The sequence below is a fragment of the Odocoileus virginianus genome, chromosome 8 (assembly GCF_023699985.2).
Source record: "Odocoileus virginianus isolate 20LAN1187 ecotype Illinois chromosome 8, Ovbor_1.2, whole genome shotgun sequence".
NCBI classification, from domain to species: domain Eukaryota; kingdom Metazoa; phylum Chordata; class Mammalia; order Artiodactyla; family Cervidae; genus Odocoileus; species Odocoileus virginianus.
This window is the reverse complement of record NC_069681.1, coordinates 26,939,051-26,953,770: the sequence shown is the minus strand read 5'-3', so window position 1 is coordinate 26,953,770 and position 14,720 is coordinate 26,939,051. Positions and strand designations below refer to the sequence as shown.

Genomic DNA, 14,720 nt, shown 5'->3' with positions numbered 1-14,720 from the left:
CTCTGAGTCACTAAGGACGCCCACAGACCTGTATGTAAGAGCTAAAACGATAAACATTTTAGGACAAAACATTGAAGTAACGTGACCTTGTCATCCTTGTAACCTTGGATTAGGCAATGGTTGTTTTTAGATATGAAACTGAACTCATTAGTCAAAAAATATAAACTTCATAGATCAAAATGAATAACTATGTGGTAGAAAGAGAACTGTCAAGACAATGAAAATACAACTCACATAATGGGAGGAAATATTTGAAAATTGTATATCTAATGAGGAGCTTTGCTCTAGAATATATAAAGTACTTTTATAATTCAACAATAGAAAGACAAACAACCCCGTCCATGGGGTTGCAAAAAGTTGGACACAATGGAATGACTTTCACTTTTACTTTCAGCATATTACCCAAGATAATTTAAAAAAAAAAGTCCAAACAAAAACCTATACATTTAAGATTCATAGAAATATTATTTATAGTAGTAAAAAGTGGAAGCAACCTAAATATCCATCTATTGAAACAGCTAAGCAAAATGTCTGTCCATACAATGGATTTGGCTTCCAATCCACTGTTTGGTGGCTCAGTGGTAAAGAATCTGCCTGCAATGCAGGAGACTCAGGAAACATGGGTTTGATCCCTGGGTTGGGAAGATCCCCTGGAGGAGGAAATGGCAACCCACTCCAGTATTCTTCTCTGGGAAATTCCATGGACAGAACAGCCAGGTGGGCTACAGTCCATGGGGTTGCAAAGAGTTGGACACAATTGAGTACATACACACACATGGAGTATTATTCCACCATATAAAGGAATAAGCATTGTTCCATGCTGCAAAAACATCATGCCAAGTCTAGAAGCAGACACAAAAAGCCACATATAGTATTATTCCATTTATGAAATGTCCATAATTGGCAAATCCAAAGAGCTGGAAAGTGCCTGAGTGGTTGCCAGAGGCATTCAGATTGTTCTGGGTTTAGTTTCAAGACAGCACAGTCTACAGCTGTCTACCTCCATACTGGGGCAATCTATTATAAAATTAAAACATGCATTTCCTCTTTCTGCCCGGTTTATGCTATTCTGAAATCTGGACTTCCTTATCTTTCTTCCTTCCTAGGTAGATTGAAATGACTCATTCCCTATTTCATGCTTCCGTGAAAGATCAGGAAGCCACCCCATCCTAAAATGGACTGTCTCTGAGCTCATCCTGATGTCTGCAGCCCTCACCGTGGTCCTCAAAATACCTAGGCAGGCACAGTGATCTCAACTTCTGCAGTCTTTCAACCCACCGTCAAGGAACCCATCAGATTCTATGAAATCTTCCTCCTGAATAGATTTGAGGCTGCCTAATTTCCTCCCTTTGATTTTACTTACTGAATGTGAATTTAAATTAAAAAAACCAGAAAATTTCATGGCTTAGTTTTCCCTGAAAGTTATATTGATTTATATCATTGCATTACTCAATGTACTCGTTTGTGGATCAAATCTTCATTTATTTATCACTTCTTTGATTAAACTTATCCTTTAGAATAAAAGCCTAGGGGTCTGAAGTTTTTCTGCAGACATGGGGTAGGCGGAGGACGTTGGAGGGGCTGTTTTCAGGGGGTCTCTTTAGGGTCCTGCTTGGTTACATGTTTGTCTCCGGATAACAGCTTATTGACCTTCCCCCAGACCTCTCCTCCCCCCTCTCCTCTGCGTCTTCCTCCGCTGCTGTCTGTCCAGGGCCTCACTGAACAGCCAAGCATCCAGACAGTGGTGGCCAGTTTGGTGTCCCTTCTCCGCTGCTGCCTCTCACCTCCCAGCCTGGCAATCTCAGCATCACTGCTTCCTGAAAACCTTCTCTGCCCACTCTGTGTTCCGTTGCTCAGTCGTGTCCGACTCTTTGTGGCCTCATGGACGGTAGCCCACCCGGCTCCTCTGTCCCCATGGGCCTCCCAGGCCAGGACCCTGGAGGGGGTTGCCACTTCCTTCTCCAGGAGATCTTCCCCACCCAGGGATTGAAACCCCATCTCCTGCATTGTAGGCAGATTTTACAGTGGAACCACTGGGGAAGACCCTGGGCTATTATAAGAGCTTTTAATTTACTTCCCTGTTAACTCATCTTATTTCCCTCAAGTTTGCCCTCAGAAATTTCAACATTTAACTCATCTGTTTAAAATCTGCTAGCTGCTCTCCGTCAGTCTCAAGAGTGGTCTTTATTTGGGGAGGTCAGGGACCCCTTTGAAAAGCTGTGCACGCTCTCCAGAGATTCTGGGGGAGTTCATGAGGCTCCAGATTAAATAAGCCTGGCCCCGAGGACAAAGCATGATGTATGTAGCCTGTCAGTCAGGGGTTGTTAAATGAATAAATGTCGGGTAAATCGCCTTAGCTTTATACACCTTGGAAATCTTTCTTTTGCTATTACCTCTTGCTGCTGTATTAGGAACTATGTCACTTTGACACTTAAAAAAATGTTAGATATAATTAGGGAAACACTTGGATATAGCTTGGATATGATAAAAGGCACAAATCTTACAGTTCAGTAAGTCTTTATATACCCTTATATCTATATATTTGTACTTATATAATCCTGATCAAATTGGAAACATTTTCATCATTCTAGAAAGTTCCCTTGTGCTCCTTATCCATCAATACTTCACTTTTAAAGACCTCTGTCCTCATAAATTAGTTTTACCTGCTGTTGAACTTCTTGTAAACTAAGAGATGTAATTTGACACCCTCAAAATATCCCCTCATTAGCTTCATGTGAGACTTTTATTTTGGTGATGTTTCTTCACACTGTTATCTACCTTAAACCACTTAATTAGCACCTCCATATTGGGGTCTAGAGATGTGTATCAACATCTTTGGTGCTCTGGAAATTATTCTATAGTATTAACAGCTTACATATGATTGCCAGCATATATCCATTAAATTGAAAAACAAATCTTTTAAAGGTGCTCCAGCTTAGATGCTTTATAAGAATCTAAAAAGTCCATTCCTCTCTACCCACTTAATTCCCACATACAAAAATATAGCCCCTCTCTCCCCTCTATTAAGTCCTAATCTATCTGTAAATCTTTTCTAAACCCTTTTGTATGTTTATGGATGACTGACCCCACATTGCAATGTCTGCCATGATGGATACTCTAGGTGTAAGAGTAAACATCATTTGATTAGCATCATATTAGCATTTTGAGAGAAAGCCCACATTGGATATAAATAAACCTGAATGGGATACAGAGGCAGGGGGCATTGCGGTGATAAAACAGCCAGGCACACCTAAGCTAAGCACAAAGGCGTGGGACACAGGGAAGGGGCCGTGGATCACCCACCGGTGATTCTTGTTCTCCTGTGTCCCCACCGCAGTTTACCCACCTTCTCCTCTTCTCCATCTTCGCCACTCTAGGTCACTCACTGCAGGACCTTGGTGCTGAAAAGGATGCACCATCCTCCTAGCAATTCATTAGCTTCACCCAAGGTTGGCAGAATGGACATACCTTTATTGCTTAACTCTGAGAAGGTTCTCTGATCATCCACAGATGTGAAAAGGAGGGAGAGGGAGAAAGGGGATGAGAGGGAGGATGGGGAAGAGGAGAGAAAGAAGAGAGAAAAGAAGGCAGAGCAGAGAGAGATTCTGACGGGAAATGCGAGGTCATGGATTACGGATCAGAGGCAGACTGTTCTCACGGAGCATCCCAGGGCTGGTTTCCTGAGCCCCAGTCCCCACAGGAGAATGCAGTGGAAGCCTCTTATTACAGTGGGTGTGGGAGAGAATTAGAAAACAAAGCTTATATAGACTTTGGGCACATCTCCCCATCTACCACACACACACACACACACACACACACACACACACAGAATGCAGACCTCTAGAGAGGGGAGGAGGACGTCTCCAGCTCCATCACCTTGAAATATAACCAGATGTGTATGGAGAGATGATTCTCCAAATCTCCCCAGAGCTACCCCATCCCTAGCCTCCCAGGAGTGTTTTTAAGCAATTATCCTTAAACCAAAGTTGGTGATGCCCTTTGCCCTGCAGAGCAGACTGTGTAGACATGCAAATAGTTATGGAGATCTGTTCCCTAACAATGAGTTCTATTGCAATTTCTCCAAAAGAAATTAAGGTTTTAAATGTGGGAAATATTATTATTTATGGATTTGGGTATTTCTCCATACAGTTCTCTTTCCAAATCACTTTAAAATACTGTTAACATTTTGTCCTCACCCCCCCCCCCACCCCCCTGCCCAGTTTAGAGACCATACATTATCCTTTGAAATCTAAAGTGAAATCTGTATAACAGGCTCTGGCCTCATCCACCTCACTACAACTGACTCAAATTTGTTTCCTTTCTATGGCTGAGTAATATTCCATCGTATATAGGTACCACATCTTCTTTGTCTAGAAAAAGTGTTCTGATGAACCTATTTACTGGGAGGAAGAAGCGGACTTAGAAAACGGACTTGTGGACACGGCAGGGGAAGGAGAGTCTGGGACACATTGGGAGAGCAGCGCTGACATACATGCACGATCACGTGTTAAGCATGACCGGTGGGCAGCTGCTGGGTAACACAGGGAGCCCGGCCGGTGCCCCGTGATGACCTAGAGGGGCGAGTATGTGATTACGGCTGATTCTCCGTGTACGGCAGGAACCAGCACAGCATTGGAAAGCAATTATCCTCCAATTAAAACAAGCAAAAAGGTAAGATCTGAAGCCAGGGAATTTATTTGGAAGCAGGAAGTCATCAGTGTTTAAACTGGCCCTCAAATCATCCTATAAGGCCTTTTAAAGGCGCCTTCATGGGGAACTGAAAAGGCAAATGAGTAAGTTTATTGTATCTTTGCACTCACGTGAAAAAGGCTTATCTTCTACTCCAGCTCTCACTTCTTCTCCTTTCTCAAGTATAGTAAGTAATGTTTTCCCAGTTTGTTAATCCTGCATTTAATAAAATATTCCTCTGAGATTACGTGTAGTGCCCCCAGAAGATGCTTTAGAGTATTTCTAATTCTCTGTTTCTTCATTTGATGACCCTTGAGTGTTCATTGATGTTTTAGCCTTCATAGGGAATAAGAAAATTAGAAAGTCTATACCTCAAATAAGTAATTATCTACTAAAAGAGGCTTTTTCTGTTATACAAGTGAAGAATATTTTAAAGCATTGTATTACCAGATGCTAGATGGACTGTCCCATGGAAAAGGGACCAGAGGGTTCAGTTAAGGCCAGGACTTACTTAGCCAACATCAGCCAAGAAGAGTTTTTAGGTTAAATGGGTTTGAGGTAAACATCAAAGGATGCATACAAAGTGAATAAGTAATTTGTTATGTATGTAAATAAGTGCATGGGTGGTTAAATTGTAGACAAGGAGATGTTTTCTATGAGACCTTTTTTTTAAAAAAAGGAATGTATATCAACTGGAAAAGTGTAAAGTACAGCCTCCAGATTTAATTGTCTCAAAATTCCTTTCATCCTTTTCAGGAAAATTGACTTACGTGAGGTCATCAAAATATTGGGTTGGCCCAAAATTTGTTTGGGTGTTTCTGTAAGATGTGATGAAAAACCTGAATGAACTTTTTGGCCAACCCGATACTTTAGATGATTGTCTTCTAGTTGACAGTTGTGTACAGATCTGCCCCATTAGTTGACCCTCGTGTCCCAGATCTAGCTCTCTGAGTTGACCCATCGCTGATCTCCATGGTTACTCGTCATCAGTGGAATGTCACTCCTGTGCGTGTTCCCCCAGTTACAGAGCGGCTCACCGCTCCAGGGGACTGAAGAACAAGGTGGAGAATACGTCGTCATCTCTATACACGCACCTGTATGAACATGTGCGCCCACACTTAGGGGCAGTCATGCAGACAGAAGCGAACACTGTCCGCTGCGTCCTTACAGTTAAGATGTGCAGACTCTTGTTTGCAAGGTCAGACTTGGGGAGGTGAAACAATGTCTGAAAACGGGCAAGTCAGCCTAGATAGTTGTAACATATGCTGGAGAGATTTGAAAGTGGTTGTCAACATCCAAATGAATGAATTTGCGAAGGTTTTACAAATTTCCTTTGCTAGGTACTTGATGGCTTAGACAGTAAAGAATCTGACTTCAGTGTGGGAGGTCTGGGTTCAATCCCTGGGTTGGAAAGTTCCTCTGGAGGAGGGCATGGCAACCCACTCCTGTATTCCCTGTCTGGAGAATCCCATGGACAGAGGAGCCTGATGGGCTACAGTCCATGGGGTCGCAAAGAGTCAGACACAACTGAGTGACTAAGCACACAGCACATTAGAATCCAAAGCATTTCATTGTGATTAGTGAGAAAAAAAATTGCAAAAGGTATGTGGTAACCAGATGCCCTTATGAATCAATTTGAGCATCCATATAGCCTGTGTGTATGGAGGCATCCTTCTCTGTCTCTCTCTGTATGTATCTGTTTTTCTGGTTCAGTATATATGTGGGGTTTCCCAGTGGCTCGGTGAAGAATGCCTGCAGTGCAGGAGACTGAGGTTCAATCCCTGGGTCAAGAAGATGCCCTGGAGGAGGGCATGGCAACCCACTCCAGTGTTCTTGCCTGGAGAATCCCATGGACAGAAGAGGCTGGCGGGCTACAGTCCATGGGGTCACAAAGAGTTGGACACGACTGAAGCACCTGAGCACAGTACATATATGTGCATATATTTGGAGAAGGGAATGGCTACCCACTCCAGTATTCTTGCCTAGAGAATTCTGTGGACCAAGGACCATGGTGGGCTGTATAGTCCATGGAGTCCCAAAGAGTCAGACGCAATTGAGCAACTAATACTTTCATTTTCATTTCCAGATTGATCCACATATATGCATATATTATATACTCTGTTGCATTGCATAAAAGATAATTTTTAATCTTTTGTGAAGCAATTTAAAAATTGCATTTTTTTTTAACTTTACATTGCTCCTCTGTGAAAATATTGGTATAAATGCTGATGAGCATTTTCTGGCCCTTATAGTACATATTTAGACTCTTAAGTAGTGCTCAGCTGGGTTAGCGTCCTCACTGTTATGCTGACACAGAAAGGGTGGTCTACGTTACTCTATACTCTCTTCTAGCCATTCAGATCCATATTGTAAATTTTTTCCTCTCTTAGCCCTAGCATTGTCCGCATTTAAGTTAAATGTCCACTTGTTCTGGAAGGAGACTTTTGAGGCTGTTTGAAGGTGAGGAGACCTGCAATCTGATTGCCAATGGTTGAATGGTCTGACTGGAAACCACACTGGCCCCAACGGTCGGACGATTGTGGAAGGGGGCGTGAATGGGGAGGCCGGGGTCTGATCAGTCAGGCAAGGCAGGCTTGATCCTGGTCCTGAGGGACTGGGGGGATGACTAGTGAGGCGAAGGTCTAACAAGAACCAAGTGTATTTACAGCTTTTCTTCTTGAAAACTTGGGTCTTTCCTTCTTTGCAGCCTTTGGGAAAGGACCATTTAACCTTATAGGGTCCTAAATGATTAGCCCAGATTATTGTTCTCAGAAGAGAAGACCTCGACTCCATCATTCAAAAGTATTCATTATTTGTGATGGGAGATGCTATAAATTTAGTTTCCAGCCATTTTGGGAGATGACTACCTGTGAGTTAACGTTCCTAAACCTGTATGTGATTTTCTTCATCAAAGTCTAATATTTTTAAGCCCCCAATCAATTCCAAGAGCAGAAACAAAGATTACTTTGTCCCAGGACTTGAAGTTGCTTTACTGACAATTTATGCATGTGATTTATAGCCTCATTTGAAATTTTTATAGTACACTACCTAAATGGGTGGTTTTTATAAAATTGAGTTTTAATTCTACCATTTACTAAATTCTGAAAAAAATGCAGAAGTGTTGGATTTGGGAATTATCTGCACAAAGTCCAGCATGACAGATCCCTCCAAATAGGGTTTGAAATGGGTATTTCACCTGTGAGTTTTCATGAGAAAACCTACTTTGAAGCTTGGTGTCACATATATCCCATTTTTAAAGATATTTAATAGTAAGCAAGTGCTTGTCTGTCACTAGAATCATTCCAGTTTCATATTTCTTTTTTGTTGTTGTTCTGGAAATAGTTCAGACTTATTTGAAAAAAATCTGGTGTAATGATGCTAACCTTTAAAAGAAAAAAAAAAGTCTTTTTTTAAAATCAGAATTAGTATGAACAGTGAACAGATGTTTGGTGTATAAAAAAGAAACATGAATTTCTTTGTTATTCCAAATTGCTTTTGAAATATTGTTCATGACATTCAGTGAGAACAATTGTTCACCATAAATTCTGAAAGATAATCAAATCCTCATGCTTTATTAGCCTTTAAGTTTTGTAGCAATGAAAAAAAACTTTCAAATGTGGAATTTCCTTTTGTACCTAATGACATATTCTTGTGAAATAAATTGTTAACATTATATCTAATCTAATCTAGGTCTTTCTTGCCTCCATCATCACCAATTCTTCTGTTATATTTCTTATATTAGATTCAGAGGACCCCAAAGTGGTCCATGTGATGTTCTAACACTGAATTAAGTTTTGTAGAGTTGGGTAGAGATCAAGGAATTTAAACAGCTGTAAATTACCACTATTTTTCATTATTTTTTATAAAGGAAGTGAAGTGAATAGAGCCAAATTTATTTTTCCTCAGTCATCATGCCTGTAATAGAAGCTATGTTTTGTTTGATAATGATGGAAAATATAAAGATATATTTCTGTGTGGTTAAATGTAGCTCTACTAGTATTTTGAGCATGAGTGTTGTGTTTTGAGAGATGAAAAGATGAGATAAACTCCTAATCAGGGAGAATTAGATGTATCTATCATTCATAATACATAATATTATGTATTACATAGTACATACTCGACAAACATCTTAAGACAAGTGAGTTCTATGACACAATTTACTCATCAAAAGGAAAAAAATATAATGTATGAGAGTCAGAAATCCATATGGACCAGATTCTAAGTATTTTGATGAAGTTAAGAATAACTCTGGTGATAGTCTCATTTAACCCGAAAGTAGGTTGGATGTTGCTCATACACACAGTTCTTGTCCTATAGTTTTCAGTATACTACACTGTACTAACTATGCTTCACCAGATTATAAACTCTTTGAGGGCAAGGATGAAGTCATTTTTCCCAATGTACTTTAAGTAGCAAGAGTCAATGACTGGTCAAATGTTTATGTAATGAATCCATAATAAACACATTTGGTAATGAGCCCCTGATCTATTGGGGACAGATGTTAATTCTTACAAAAAACTTTGGTAAGAGCTTTTATAGGGCTTCCCATGTGATGCTAGTGGTAAAGAATCTGCCTGCTAATGGAGGAGACACAAGAGACGCAGGTTTGATCCCTGGGTTTGGATGATCCCGTGGAGGTGAAAATAGCAACCCACTTCAGTATTCTTGTCTGGAGAATCCCATGGACAGAGGAGCCTGGTGGGCTACAGCCCATGGGGTTGCAAAGAGTCGGACACAACTGAGGCAAGGAGTTGAATGCTACTGAGCATGTATGCATGCACGCACATACACACACACACACACACACACAGCTCTTGTAGGAGGCATGGTTTAGGTTACTTTATAATAGATTTTTCAACCTCAATTCAATCATATTTTCAATCATTTTTTCATATTTTCTTTGCCAGGCACACACCATACTTCTCTGACTCTCATACTTTTTTTTTCTTTTCCTTTCGATGAGTAAATGGTGTCATAGAACCCACTTAAGATGTTGAGTATGTATTATGTAGAGATGTGCAATTTGCAGAAAACAAAGAAATGCATGTATTTAAGGAGGTTATATAGATAACACACCACATTTTGTTAAGAGGAGGGGACAGCTGTATCAAGGTGAGCAGTACCTTCCCCAAAGAGACACTGAATGATATTCACATAAAGTCGTATTACTATGTTTGTATGTGAAGACTCGTGTTGAAGTAGGAGGAAAGCCTCTTGTTCTTTGCTGGAAGCTGATATATGTAGTTGTGTCTTATAGTTTTATAAGAAATCATTTCAAAACACATAAAGGAAATTTTAGACAATAGACTCTATAATCCGTGTTTGTAAAAGGGTTTGTTTTAGACATGTTTTTAATTCCTGAATAGCACTTAAAATGGCAACTTGATCACAATGATTTTCAATGAGTAATGTGGAATGAACAAATAAATGAGGACTATGCATTGATGATAATGACTGAAAGCCTCATTTTAATTCTTGGGGAAACCAGTTCAAGTGTCCATAGTAGTCGTTTGATATATAGCTAAATATCCATCACTTCCTTGTTACCGCTGATGGTCCCATTTTGTTGAAAATCAATGGTCTCAACTAGCATTTGTATATACATCTTTCTGACCTTCACAGCAAAGGTTAAGACTTGCAGTTGCCATCTGTAGGCGAGGAAGCTAGGACTCTCAGAAGCCAAATCACTTGTTCAGTTTGACACCATGGTGAGGGATAGAATCTAAATATGAACTCAGGGCATTCTGGTCCAAATCTTGAACTTGTTCTTCTGCGTCCTAGTACAGAAATAGAATGATTCCTTGATTGTAATCTAAGTTATGGTCTTTGTTGCATAGACTTGAATTTTATAATCTTTGGGTTTAATAAAGGCATTAGTCTTTGAGTTTAGCTTAATAAGGGAACCTAAGACCTAGGCTTCTATTTAAAATGATGTACACTGTTCATATATATCTTTTCCATGCCCTCAAAATTTGAAACACAGCTTCTTGACTATGTCAACTTCTTTTTGAGATCATCATTAAAACAATTAATTTTAAAAAACAATTATGTTGCTTTCATAAGCGACTTATAAATGATCTTTTCTTTGGTTAACGTGGCTATTGCATTATGAATATGATATTTTTATACTTTTTTTTTTGTATTGCAATAACCCTTGAAGATCATACATGTCCTTCTTCCTGAATCCAATTCAGTGAGAATTACTTTGCCGGCTGGTACAGTGGCATTCACTGCAGTCTGCAGAGGTAGCAGAAACCTAAATTTGTAAAGCGTTGCAAACCGAAAGCTTTTTGTGGATCCTTTAAGTTTCACATTCTGCATAGAAAACCAGCAAGATGGATTGAGAAACAATGCAATTTCCTCATTACGAGAGGCAGCTCCTAAGACCTGTGATTCTAAGAGGCGGTTATTCTGAGATGCTGCTATCAATTTTCTGTTCACACACAGCAACTGGTGGCAACTAAAAATAATCAGCTTGGGACCAGCTAAGAATCTGGTCACATTTGGCTCATGGACAGCGTGCAGAAATGAGATTCAGGGTCCCTCCTGCAGTCGCTTCTCTCCAGCCCCCTCATCTGAAAGCTATTGAAAAGCCATTAACAGGCAGGACCCGGAGAGAGAGCCGCAGTGCAGCACACCTCGACCAGGCGGAAGGTGGGGTGCCTGTGAGGACCAATTAGCGGCGGCTGTTCCCGGGCTCCTGGCACCAGGAGCCCTGTCAATCAAGGGGCTACAAGAGCACGTGCGCAGCGGTGGCTCCAGAGCCACGGGGGACCCCGATCTAAACTCCAGCTGCTGAATTAGAATGAGTTGGGAGCTTGCTGCCCGACCGTGGAGCTGAGCCTCGCTTCAGTAATGCGCCCCGAGGTACAGTGCCACCTGAGTAGAAGCTCTCTATAATGCATCTCCCGGGGACGGCAGTTGTAGCCGAAGAGAATGCTGGAACCCGTAGCGAGATTTCTGTCTGAGATGGAAAGATGTTTCACTCTCATTTTATCAAGTGCTGTAAGTAACCTTGCTCTTTGGTTCATCTGATTATTCGTGGTCTTGCAATACTATTTTATGCAGATGCCAGCCGGTCTGCTGGCATGCCACATGTGCCTGACAGAGAACAGAAAGCTGTTTCACATGCTAAATGAATGTCCTCTTCCAACCGGATTCTGAAATAATTCCAGTGTGATCCAACAGCTGATAGTATCGAAATCTTTAGAACTCTAGCTTTTGAAGGAAAAGATATAGCAATTTTTCTAAAAAGCAATTATTGAAAAAGAATTTCATAAGGTTTATTTCTAGGTATCCGCCTATATGAATACAATGTTGGCATAGAAACTTAGTTCATTAATATATGGCTGACTCCATTTACTTATTTTATTCTCAGGTTTTGCCGCTTGTGTCTACATTTCATGCTTCACTTGTAAGCTTCACCTTTGGGTTTATCCTTGACTGCAAACTTTTGTCCTTGTATCATTCACCTTGCCGTACTCAGGGACTCAGGTAACATCTGTGACCAGACGCTCCACACTGATGCTGGTTTGGTGAAAAATAGTTTGGCACTGGCTTTTCTCATGGGTTCATCAAAGGTTTCTTCAGTTTCTGAATTTTTAACAGGATTTTCTGAGCTAGATAAACGCTGCATCTAAGCCTTTTCTCTGGTTTATAATGAAGAGGGAGACATTTTTGGTAAAAATAGCTTGCTAGACATGCATTTTTTTTTTCTCCTGTAGCACTTCTGTAAAGTTCTGTTACATATATGTCATTATCTGAAAGTGATGGGTGACATTTGTAGAAAATGGTTCCTTCCTAAGATGAAGGTTGACAGAAGACATAGCAATGTAACATTTAAGTAACATCATTCAGAGAACACATCTTTGGAATGGATCTTGAAAGGGGACCTAAAACAATCATGATAATGTGGAAGGGACAATAGTCACCCTTGTGGGGAATGCATGTAGGCATGAAAACTCTATGATTCATGAAAAAAAGAATTCCGTGCTATTCAGCACACCAATAGAGGCATGGTTTTGGCTTGCAGGACAGTTTTTAACTCCAGAAAGAATTCATTTGTAAAATCACTTGTTTGCAAGTTTAAAAATTAGCTCTTTAATGAATTGAAAGTGATTTATTAAGGATGGGCATCATCTTTAGGAATCAGGAGGAGTCTTTAAATCCCGGAAATCTTGGGGTTCCCATCCTGGTGAAATGTACAGGGGACCCCACTCTTGGCTGGCTTTTGTGTTGCCCCTCATGTTTCACTGCACCAGCAGAATGTCATTCTCTTCCCTCCCAGTGCTTCTGCAGAGGAAATTCCCGGAACCCTCTGTGCCATTTCTATAAGGAGCCCGGGTGCTCCCAGGGAGGGAGCACTCACCTGGTGGGAGGCACCCCTGGGCATGAACAGAAGCTCAGAGGGACAGAGTGGCAAGAACTTGGAGGTTCAGGGGGCAGTCGGTCATCAAATGTAACTTGAGGCTGCCCCTTCCTGCCCTACATTCCTTCTGTTGTAGCTGAATTATCTGAATTTAGAATTTCAGAAAATTAGAAGGAGGGGTGATGTCTGACCCAGGGATGTGTTTGAGGTCATTCTTGCAGTCCAGGTGAAATCTAAAATGAATGAACAGGGAAATGTTCCAAATACCTGGGAAAAAAAGTGTTCTCAGAGTAGTTGCCAACCTCTTACTAAAGATTGGACTGTGTCCGTAGCTCTGTGTTTGGCAGTAGCTGTAAAACGTGAAAGCAGCATGGATATTGTCAAATGCTAACTTCTCCTCGGATGGGATGGTACAGCAGGCGAAAGGAGTTCAGACATTATATTTCATCATGAGCCATGACTCAAGGGACATTTTATAGTCTTGACTTTGATCTTGAAGGACAGTTAGAATATAGTTGGGGAAATAAGGGCATTTACAGAATCAGAAAGTGCTATTGATAAGGATCATAATCCACAGTTTAATCATGATTCCTGATGCAAAATATATCATCATACTGTGTTCCCTTGACCTTGACCCTGGGGTGATCGACTGGCAAGGTTCACCGGTTGCTCCTTTCTTCACGCTCCATTCCTTCTGTGATGAGCCCTGTTTCTTCCACACGCCTGCCTTTTTATTCCAGCCCGTGTTTATCACCATGCCATGTGTCCACTTCCATGATGGACCGATTCCTTCCAATACAGGAAGTGGAGCAATTCCAGGGAAGGAAGCAGAGCTGAAAATATTCAGCAACAGAACCTCATGTGATCCTAGGAGCGAACCTTTTGGCAGGATGTTGGGAGACCACGAAGAGTCCATAGAAGGAACTTTGAGTAATCTGTGGAAATAGTCATTATTTAATGTTAAAGCATGTATATGCTGAAAGGTCTGAACACAGATTGCAACAGTAGCTAACTCTGACTTATGGAATTATTAGTTTTATAATTTAGTTAACTTTGATTAAAATGAATTATAATTGGTGTTATAATTATAATCAGCCATTAGCATCATAATCATTATAAAAAACATTTATATATAAATATTTATTTATTAATTATGACTAATTAAATGCATAGTTATAGGATAATAATATCAGTTACTTTGGTAAACTATTCTGTATTTTAAAAATTGTCTACAGTGTGCATGTTTTACAGTCAGAAAAACAGAACTTTAAGGCATTGTAGGAGACTATTCAGAGAAAGATATGGCTTAGACCCACACCAACACCCATATTCCTTTCTGACTCCATGGGGCCTGACCTAATTCCACATGCACCATACATCTTACTCAGAAATGTTATAAGTGAAAGTTAAAGTGAAGGTCGCTCAGTCCTGTCTGACTCTTTGTGACCCCATGGACTGTACAGTCCATGGGATCCTTAAGGCCGGAATACTGGAGTGGGTAGCCTTTCCCTTCTCCAGGGGATCTTCCCAACCCAGGGATTGAACCCAGGTCTCCCTCATTGCAGGTGGATTCTTTACCAGTGGAGCCACACCATACATCTTACTCAGAAATGTTACAAAGTCGAGTGTAAAAGTGTCTTTTGGAAGCGAGGTGTAGCAGGAA

General features: G+C 40.7%; 1 protein-coding gene across 6 annotated transcripts in view; it reads left to right on the top strand.

Annotated features, from left to right (window-relative positions):
• MYO16 (myosin XVI) overlaps positions 1-14,720 on the top strand; it is a 499,683-nt gene that overhangs the window by 84,257 nt on the left and 400,706 nt on the right. For 2 of the 6 annotated variants that reach the window (XM_070471417.1, XM_070471416.1), the window contains exon 1: positions 11,032-11,694. The exons of 2 other annotated variants lie outside the window; for them this stretch is intronic. Coding sequence is in view for 1 of the 4 variants with exons in the window: in XM_070471418.1 (XP_070327519.1) it covers positions 11,667-11,694 (28 nt within the window). In the remaining 3 variants the exon portion in view is untranslated. Of the gene's footprint in view, positions 1-11,031; positions 11,695-14,720 lie in introns of those variants that run through there. 2 more of the 6 variants (XM_070471418.1, XM_070471422.1) reach the window with 2 other exon arrangements.